General features: G+C 40.4%; 1 protein-coding gene across 2 annotated transcripts in view; it reads left to right on the forward strand.

Annotated features, from left to right (window-relative positions):
• The window catches only part of LOC147029282 (uncharacterized), a 268,195-nt gene extending 258,079 nt beyond the window's left edge, over positions 1 to 10,116 (forward strand). For both annotated transcript variants that reach the window (XM_085872221.1, XM_085872222.1), the window contains one exon: positions 9,738 to 10,116. In XM_085872221.1, coding sequence (XP_085728347.1) covers positions 9,738 to 9,790 — 53 coding nt within the window. In that variant the 3' untranslated portion in view covers positions 9,791 to 10,116. The remainder of the gene's footprint in view (positions 1 to 9,737) is intronic.
• The last annotated feature ends 952 nt before the right edge of the window (positions 10,117 to 11,068 follow it).

The following is an 11,068-nucleotide window of genomic DNA, read 5'->3' on the forward strand; positions in this document are numbered from 1 at the left end:
AGGATAATTCCAAAGGGTAATTTTAAAGAGTTCGAAAGGGTAATTATTTCATGTAATTATAAAGGGTCTTAAAGGGTGGTACTAAAAGGTCATTCTAAAGGGTCCAAAGGGTAATTTGAGAGAGTTCTAAAGGGTAATTCGAGAGGGTTCTAAAGGGTTTTGTTTGTTTCCAGGCTTTGCCTATTTTCTATTAATTTCCAAACTGACCCGCTTCCTTCAGACACAGGTACAATTTTTATGCCTCCGCTGACGAAGTCGCGTTGTACAAACAGTATGTCCGTCCATGCGAGTTACCTCCACCACCAAAGGTGCAGGTTATGTTTTCACCCCTTTCTGTCTGTCTGTCTGTCTGTGTGCAGGGTATCTCAAAAAGTTGGGGATGGATCCGGATGGAATTTGGTGGGCAGGTTGGGTGTGTGACAAAGACAAACTGTTTAGAAATTGGTGAAGATCTGGATCTAGCTACTTAAATTAAAAAAAAGATTCTTCACCATTGAGAGATCGGGCCAAAAACGATACAGAGCATGATGCCTCAAAAAGTTGTGGATGGATCCGGATGGAATTGGTGGGCAGGTTGGGTGTGTGACAAAGACAAACTGATTAGATTTTAGTGAAGATCCGGATCTAGCTACTCAAATTTTTTAAAAGATTCTTCACCATTGAGAGATCGGGCCAAAAACGATACATCGCATGATGCCTCAAAAAGTTGTGGATGGATTCGGACGAAACGTAGTGAAAACGTTGGGTGTGTAACAAGGAAGAAATGATTCAATTTTGGTGAAGATCCAAATCCGGATCTGGATCCGAGAATTTTTTAAAGGGATTCTTCACTATTGGGAGATAGGGCTCAAAACGATTATATAACATGATATTTCAAAAAGTTATTGGGCCTGATATGTTCTCGTGGATCAGGTATTGCATGGCGGAGGTATGCGCTCTACCAAGTGCCCTTCTAGTTTTCTCTGTTTTCTCTGCAACTGCCTATCTGATTCACACACAATTTTCACCACAGGTGTGACTTCTCATGTGGAATGTTTTAATGATAATTATGATGTTATCGGTCATGTGGTGTGGCAGCCATGTTGGAGAAATAGAAAAACTTTTTTCCACTCCATGGAAAAAATTGAAACTTGGCACATGCCAAGTACACTCCATTGGAAAGGAGTGTGCTTTTATTGTTTTATCACATCAGTAACTTCGTTATGACGTCATAATTGCATATATCGAACGCTTTATCTAATCAGTATGAAAATTTTTGAAGGTCTTCTCAGGCTAAATTGTATGGGGGGGGGGGGGAATTGATGACTTCATCGGTCACGTGGTTCGGCAGTTGTATTGTTTTTAACATGAAAACCTTCAAAAGTCTTCGGACGGATCGACAGTGACTTCTCCCCACCCTAAACGCCCCGCTTATACAGACGACATGGCTTGGCACCCCGTTAGCTCAATCAAACCAAATATTGAGCCATTCACATGACCTCTGTTTAACTACACGTAAGATTCAGAATGTGTACAATGATTTGGGCCTTAGTCGTTCGAGCCATTCTGAATGAAAAATGTTTAGGTTGCTGGATTCGCCGAGACGGACCAACCACATGGCCCCCACACACATATATATATATATATATATATATATATATATATATATATATATATATATATATATATATATATATATATATATATATATATACATATACAAACACAGATATATTATGTACTGGTAAGTACTTACAAAAGGTATTTTATTTGAAGTTATAACCTGAACTTATCAGCAATTTACTGATTTCCCAACTGCCCGGATCATCAGATGTGCACCGTTTTTCATCGTGGTTTCGATCCTTTCATCCAAGAACCTCTCCAATTGTGGATCCACAACCCCGGTCACCAGTCCACATCCACAGATTACTCAACATCAATGGACCCACAATCAAAGTTGTGTCCAGACAGTCAGTCAACACAGTAATGTTGTCAGTCAATATCCGTATTCGAAATTATTTAATCATTACTTTTATTTAAAGTATTAATTACGACATATGAATAACTTTAATGATGCATCACTTTGTATGATAATATATTAAGCGATAGACACTTTTCCCTTGTAGGCATGTCCATTACACAGCACCTCTATCTAACCATTGACTCAAACTGTCATTAACAACCGATTTTGACATACTGCACTGCATATCTTAGCAACCACCAATAAATTATTTTAATGCTTATTTGTAATATATTTTTTAAATAACATTTATTTATTTTAATTTTGATAAAGAATTTACCTCGCTAAAATAATTAATTCATGATTATTATATCAAATGCAATGCAATAGGAACTTGTTTAGATGAAAACCAACCAAACTTAAACAAAAGGTGACTATGAAGTTTAAAGACATTCTCACAAAACCTGATCAAACAATCAGCCAAATATCCTGTTTAACATGATGATTAAAAACCTTCTCAGCACATTCCACAAAAGCATCCTTTACTGAACAAATTCCTACAAATTTAAGTATCTGAGATGAAAACTCATTCAACCACATTTTAATTGGTGCGTGGAGATCGGTTTCTGAGGTTTGGTACATGGAATGTAGGGACAATGACAGGGAGATCTGGAGAAGTGGTTGAAACATTGGTCAGAAGAAGAGTGGACATATGTTGTGTGCAGGAGACACGGTGGAAGGGAAGTGGTGTGAGAATGGTGAAGGGAAGGCAGGGGCAAAAGTACAAGTTTATGTGGCAAGGGTGCCCGGAAGGCGTGCATGGTGTTGGTGTAATGTTTTCTGAGGAGTTTGTAGACAGTGTAGTGAGTGTGACTAGAGTGAGTGAAAGGTTGATGATGGTGAGAATTGTGATCGGAAATCTCTTGGTGAACGTCATCTCGGGATATGCCCCGCAGGTCGGTCGAAGCGATGAAGAGAAGAACATGTTCTGGTGTGCGATGGAGAAGTTGATGGAAAATGTGAAAGATGAGGAAGTTGTTGTGGTTGGAGGAGACTTGAATGGACATGTGGGAAGGAGTACAGATGGTTTTGAGGGAGTCCATGGGGGTTATGGATATGGTGTGAGAAATGGAGAAGGTGAAAGGATCTTGGAGTTTGCTGATGGAGCTGATTTGTTGCTCTGTAATACTCAATTCCAGAAAGCGAATAATAAGCTTATTACATACACGTCAGGTGGGTTGACGACAACCATTGACTACCTGATGGTGCGTCAGCGAGATAGGGGAAACCTCCAGGACACAAAGGTGATCCCAGGGGAGGAGACTGTTTCGCAGCACCACCTGGTTGTCTGCGATATAAGGGTGAAAGGTGCACGGAGAATTCGGCGGGTGAAGTACCAACCGAGGATGAAGGTGTGGAGGTTGAAAGAGGCGACAGTGAAGGAAGCATTAAGAGAGAGGCTGAGTATGGTTGAAGATGATGTGGTTGAGCTTGAAAGTGGTTGGATGTCAATGAAAGATAGTCTATTGGGAGCCGTTGGTGAGGTATGTGGATGGACAAAAGGACCACCGAGGCACTCGGAAACATGGTGGTGGGATGATGAAGTTGGAAAGACGATTGAAGAGAAGAGGAAGAAATTCAAGGAATGGCAAAAGGCAAAGGATACGGTGGAAGAAGAGGCTGCACATGAAAGTTATAAGGAAGCCAAGAAGGCTGCAAAGAAAGAGGTTGCAAAGGCGCAGGAGGCCCATAGGAAAATGTTTGGAGAATGCTTGGATTCGGAGGAGGGTAAGAGAGGGGTATTCAGGATCGCAAAGCAGATAGCGAGAGAGAGAATTGATGTGATGGGGGTGAGTTGCTTGAAGGATGAAGTGGGACAAATTGTTGTGGATTCAGATGGAATTAAAGGAAGATGGAAGACATATATGGAAAGGCTGTTGAATGTAGAAAATGAATGGGTTAGAAACATCGAGAGTAACCTAGTTTTAGGACCAGCAGACAAGATAACTGAGAAGGAAGTTGAGGAAGCTATAAGAGCAATGAAGAGTAGAAAAGCAGGAGGGCCGACGGGAGTTGTGGGAGATATGTTGAAGGCAGCGCGAAGTTGGGGTGTGAAGAGAATGACAGAGATCTGTAATCTGGTGGTGAAAGAAGGCCGCATTCCAGTGGATTGGGAACTGAGTACCCTCGTCCCTCTGTACAAGGGGAAAGGTGACCCTCTGGACTGTGGCTCCTATAGAGCAATAAAGTTATTGGAGCATGGAATGAAGGTATTGGAAAGGGTGTTGGAGAAGAGGATAAGGAAGAAGGTAAAGATTGACGAAATGCAGTTTGGATTTATGCCAGGAAGAGGAATGACAGATGCAATTTTTATTGTAAGGCAGTTGCAGGAGAAGTACATGGAGAAGAGGAAGAAGTTGTTTTTTGGGTTTGTTGATCTGGAGAAAGCATTTGATAGGGTCCCACGCGAAGTAATGGCATGGGGATTGAGGAAGTTAGGAGTGGAGGAATGGTTGATCAGAGTAGTGATGGCCATGTACGAGAGAGCACGCACAGCTGTAAGGACGAAGGATGGGAACAGTGGTGAGTTTGAAGTGAAGGTGGGAGTGCACCAGGGGTCGGTACTAAGTCCACTTCTATTTGTAGTTGTGAAGGAGGTGCTGGCTCGGAGGGGAAAGGAGGGTTTACCGTGGGAGCTGCTGTTTGCAGATGATCTGGTGTTGATTGCAGAGAGTATGGATGGACTGAAGGAGAAGATTAACAAGTGGAAGGAATGTATGGAGGAAAAAGGTTTGAAGGTGAATATCGGAAAGACGAAGGTGATGGCAAGTGGTAAAGCATGTGGTGAGGTGGAAAGGACTGGGAAGTGGCCATGTGCTGTGTGCAGGAAGGGTGTCGGAGTGAACTTCATTCAGTGTACAATGTGTGCTGAATGGGTTCATCGAAAATGTAGTGGGGTGAGAGGGTCATTAACCAGTGTGGCAGCTACATTCAAGTGTAAGGTGTGTATAGAGGGAGCAGCAGATGAAGGAATTGTTGTTGGATCTTGGAGATGGTGTGAAGCTGGAAGGGGTGAAAACATTTTGCTATCTTGGAGACATGCTGAATGGAGAAGGTGGATCAGACTCTTCGACGGTTGCTAGAGTGAGATGTGCATGGAAGAAGTTTCGGGAACTGAGTGGCGTGCTGACAAAGAGGGGAGTGTCGTTGAAGCTGAAGGGAAAGGTGTATGCTACATGTGTGAGGAGTACGATGATTTATGGGAGTGAGATATGGGTACTGAACATGGAGCAGCAACAAAGGCTGGAAAGGGTGGAAATGCGAATGGTTCGGTGGATGTGTGGAGTATCGTTGAGAGAGAGGAAGACAAATGATGACTTGCGGAAGATGATGGGAATAGAGTCTGTGATGGAAGTTGTGAAGAGAAACAGGTTGAGATGGTTGGGTCATGTGTTGAGGAAGGATGAAAGTGACTGGGTGAGAGGAGTGTTGGAAATGAGTGTAGTCGGAAGTAGAGGACGGGGAAGACCGAGAAAAACTTGGCTAAATGTGGTGGAAGAGGAAATGTGGGCAAGGGGATTAAGAAGGGGAGATGCAGAAAACAGGGTAAAGTGGAGAAGATTGTCATGGGGCCCGCAAGGCTAACCCCTGCTTTCGCGGGGAAAATGGCCTTTAAATGCTTGTGTGTTACCTGGAAAGGTGGCCAAGATGACAGGGAAACTGAAATCATTAACTTCGTGATATACACTTGTACTAAAACCATTCTGTCCAACTCTAACCAACACATCCAGATATGGAGCAACTGTACAATCACTACCACTCCTGTTTACAATCTGGATAAATCTTGTGAAGCTGTCTATCCAAAAAAATTAAAGTCAACCACAAATATCATCTATATAATGACATGTATGAGATAATATTTTAACTCATCCTAATTTTCTTTCTCCATCAGTTTCTGCATGAATGAAAATTCACAGAAAATAAGAAAAACATCTGTTCGGGGGGCTACAATTCCCCCCGATGGGAATACCCTTAACCTGTTGAAACATTATCCCACAAAAAGACACAAGTATTAAATATAATGCAATAAACAGCATCCTTAAACTTCTGCTTATCAAAACAATGAAAACTTGATTATTTATTTTTAGAAAATAATGCTTTATCGAACTTGACACACAAAAACTTATTAAAAGAGTTAACAACCTTGTCAATCACTTTGAAGAGTGAATCCCTCACTAGTACTAAATCCACATTTGTATATAAAGTTTTAAAATCAAAACCTTCACCTGATTTGATATTGAGGAATCAAATTCTATCCAAGGAAGAATTAATGTTCCAGAAAGTGTTAATACCAGAATTCTTCTCATTCGCTGAACAATATTCCCTGAACTGTTCTCTCACAACTTGTAAGTCTGAGTTAACTATAACCGATAACTGTTTGGTAGAACACTGATTGGCACCCACTATAACCCGATACCTGTACATGTACTTATGAAGCTTTGGAATCCGGAAAAGTCGAGGAATACAAAGATTTATCTCTTCACATTTAATACTGAAATTATTAACTAAAACTTCCTGATTCTCAGAGATAATATCTTGGAATGACTTATGACAAGGAACATATGTGCTATTTCCTATACTAGTGAAAGTAACCGTATCGATGCCTCACTCTCTTAATAAAACCTCCACATAAAACTTTTTACAAACCACAACAAAATTATTTGCAGCCTTATCTGCTGGAAGTATTTATTACATACCTATCATGGAGATCCCGAATGTCTTTACGAACACTCCGCTTGTTCAACACTCGTTGAGACCGACCCAGTGAAAGCAAGCCGCGACGACTAAAAAAACTTAATCCTTTATCCAGGACTTCCACAAGTCTGTTAAACCATGCAATAAAACTGTTTACAGATAAATTAACCTTGGTGCACATTTTGTTAACAGAATTAGACACAGAATCCACAATTGAAGACATAATGCAGCTCCAAGGTTGAGTTACGAGTTCCCTCTATTTGTCTCCCACTTTCATGAGATCCCTAGTTTCACGGTTACTAATTATATTCAAATCCCCAGAAACTACGTGTCCACAAGGACCATGTAAAAAATGGGAAGATGAATATGCACAGTCTGTTTCCAAAATGTCCTTTACTGTACTAAGAGTTTTAAGAAATTTACCATAATTTAATAAGAATTGTCCAATGGTCTTAGTTAAAGTGAAATATACCTTCAATGGGGTTCGCTCCCTAACTTTATCTGGAAATAAACTCTCTACACTAGTATCCCTAAAATAGAATGAAGCCGATCCACCTGCTTGCTGAAAAAATCACAAACTAAAGGCCCAGTCACACCTTGACGTTTTAACCAGCAATGGCAACGTATTAAAATGTATGTAAAACACTGGCTTACGTTGAACTTTTGATGTTTTTTTTTAAAGATTCGGACGTATTCATAACGACTTGGTCTTATGCATAACGTATTAGTAACGGACACAGAACGTTTCGTTGTGTTATAGATAACTTGTACCAACGAATGCTGAACCTGTTGTCGGCCTTCACAACCTATGCCCAACGATAGTCTAACTTATGCATAGCGCTGCACGTATCGCCGACGAACTCGTGGCGTAGCCTATTAAAAGGCTGCCGCACAACGATTCAAGTCATAACCGCCGCAGAAATGGAAGTGTCAACATCGCAGTCACACCTTGGCGATCTTGCCAGCGTATGCCGACCTCTGAAAAATGCGTCTAAAACGCTGGCGCACGTCGAATACTGTGTGGGTAAGTTTGGTATGCGTGAAGAGAACGCTAAAGTACACTATCATACGTCGTAGTAAGTGCAGTACGTCTTATAATTTTGAACATGTTGAAAATTTTACGACGTACTTGCCGTATGACACACGCTCCGCATGCGATGGGAATAAGTTGTACGCACGATATGCGATCGGTGACACACATCGACACACGTTACCTGTAAGGTGCTCATAAGTCGAAACACGTCAAGGTAATTGTTAGCGTCAGTGTTCCAGACTCCCGGTTTTTTTTTTCCTTCGGTATGACGGTGTTCAGTGTACAGTGCGGTTATGATTTAAATCGTTGAGCGGCAGCCTATTAATTATATTATATTATAACCGCACTAGAAATCGAAGTGTCAAAATCACCATCATACCGAAGGAAGGAAGAAAAAAAAAACCAGGGAGTCTGGAACACTGACGCTAACCATTACCTTGATGTGTTTCGACTTATGGGCACCTTAGAAGTAACGTGTGTCGATGTGTGTCACCGATCGCGTAACGTGAGTACAACACATAACTCATAGGTTAGAAATAAGTTTCGGGTATGCTAAACATTACCTCGACATGTTTCGACTTATGAGTAACTCACATGTAACGTGTGTCAATGATCGCGTGATGTGCCAACAACTTATGGCCATCGTTATGTGGAACGTGTGAGTCATACGCTGGCATAAGTCTTAAAATTTCAAGCATGGAAAATTTGAGGACAACCGAAAAGTACAACGTTTTCAAGCCAGCGTACAACGACGTATGGCAGTGTTTTTCAGCGTGCTCTCAATGTTATCAAAACTTACCCATAACGTATTCGACGTGTACCAGCGTTTTAGACAAATTTTCCAAAAATCGGCATAAGCTGGCTAAAACGTCAAGGTGTGACTGGGCCTTAAGAACTTGTGGATCCGATCAACTTTGGGAATAAACTTCTTCACCACAACCCTGCTACAAAAATCTTCGATTAATAACGAGCACATGTCATATGAACCTGCTAAACTCCAGAGAGTATTAGCTAACACTTGTTTGGAACATGACCTCAGAAGAACATAAAAATCTTGAAAAACCCTTTCCTTCATAAAAAATTTTAAGCTTGTCAATTATCCCTGAAATTTCCATCTTTGGAGCCGTACGACACCAACTCCGACACGGGTGACCTCTGGGACTCCTGATTGGATAAACAAAATACTCGTTACCAAAAACATTACCTTGAGAAGCTGACCCAGTACCTTGTACCCTGTCATTAAGACCCAAAGGATAGATGGCACATGGTGTCCTGATCCAAAAATTCTCTTTGTATCCGAGCTCAACATTACACTCCTCTTTATTATCAAAATCTTTAACATTAACTGAGTCTATAATTTGAATAGAACAACTACTAAAAGCATATCCAACTTCATTGAAATGATTATAGAAATGTCTTAATACCAGATGATACAGCAGACCGATATCCATTCAAACGTTGACGTAAACATTGAGAAGTTTTACCAACATATTGCAATCCACAATCTCCACAAGTGGAGATAAACAAAGTTTGAAACTCATCTTCGAAATTCATTTTTTCTATCGCAGTATTATTCTTCTGATAAACAGACAAAAATTAATTTGGAACCTCAGCCTTGCTCTGCTTTGGAAGCTAAAGCTCTTACACACACACACACACACACACACACACACACACACACACACACACACACACACACACACACACACACACACACACACACACACACACACACACACACCATTTAACTTCTTACACAGATACCACACAACAAAGTTTTGGATTGAGGAGAAGATCAAAAAGTTTGGGGCGAGGGGGCGTGGGGTTGCCGGAGTGCCCTGGCATGCATGCTATGTTTAAAGGAAAGACAGGACTAACCTAGGCAAAGTTTTTTTTTTTAATTTTTTTTATAATTCATTGGCTGTTGTAGAATATTTGGTAACTACATATGTATTTTGTTTTAACTGAACTTGTCTTGTTGAAAACCCAATGCTTTATTTGCTTTGACAGGAGAAGCTGATCCATGCGAACAACGATGGCATGATGTGGAATTGGTGCAATAGAAGGAACAACACGTTCATGCAATTTCCTTTTGCTATCATTGGGGCTACTGAAATACGATTTACATAACTGTTTACACATTGAGGACAAAGTTAAGCTTTTGAACCTCTTTCTGTCTTTGTATTTTAACGAGCTACTGATGATCATAATTTAATGCTTTTGATATGTTTAATTTGTGTGAATCAATCTAGTGGTACAGTGCAGTGTATAGTTTTGTATTTTGTATATTTGTTTAAAGTGCAGCGAATGACTAAATTGTATGGACCACCAAAAATTCCTAACTTCACACTTTGGGTAAGGTAGCTGAATAAAGATTTTGTCAAGTGAATGTTTCAATTTCATGAATTCAAAGGATCGTTGAGTTGCAGAAAATGCAATGAAATGCTTGATGGAGGATCCAGATGAGCAACCACCAAAATTGCATAGTTGGATTTTTACCGCAAACATGTCACGAAAAGTGTGGCTTAGCAATTGGTTCTGTCTGTCTGTCTGTGTGTGTCTGTCCACTGTTGTCAGTCTATGATTGAGCAACTACTTGATTTCAATTAAATATTTTGTACACTGGAACACAAGTAGGATCACGAACCTGCAGTTTTGCAGTGCTTTCATTCTAAATTTGGCAAATTGGACGGAATCTCATCCCAACCACGCATGTACACTGGTAATTTTGTCTAGCAGTCACACAAAATTGAAAATCATTCCAAGCAGGAAACTTACTCATAAAGAATACAAACAACAGGCATGAATAACAAATGTTATTAATGTTAATTAACACATTAAATAACGTTGTATTTGGTGCATCAATAGTGGTAAACTTCAAATATATATATATATATTTCTACGACCTTTAAAACCTGTATTTTATTTCGATTGAATTATGTACTTGACCATTGCAGAGCACAAATCGCCATCTTGGCACTTCCAAAAACCTCCAGTTTAGCAGGACTTGGGGGGGGTGGGTGGGGTGGGTGGGGGATATATTACATCATCATTTTACACCATCTCAACCAATCAAATTTGTCACTCACACTCAGCATTGGGGATGATGCTCCACTGTCTGTCTGCAAGAATAGAACCGGTGTAGGACAAATGGCAGATTATTTCCATCCCCAAATACTTTCTGCAAAGTTTTGACCATCTTGTCAGGAGATGTCTTGATTTCCTTTCTTCTGGCCAGAATTTCTTGTCTGGCACATCTGTATTGGTATCATTTTGCCTTTGGTTTCATAATATGTGAATGCACCTTAGTTTTGGTGTAATGGGGTTTCTCAGCTTTTTTT

This window comes from Eptatretus burgeri, chromosome 3, assembly GCF_056783735.1.
Source record: "Eptatretus burgeri isolate ZD-2024b chromosome 3, Ebu_testis_v1, whole genome shotgun sequence".
NCBI classification, from domain to species: domain Eukaryota; kingdom Metazoa; phylum Chordata; class Myxini; order Myxiniformes; family Myxinidae; genus Eptatretus; species Eptatretus burgeri.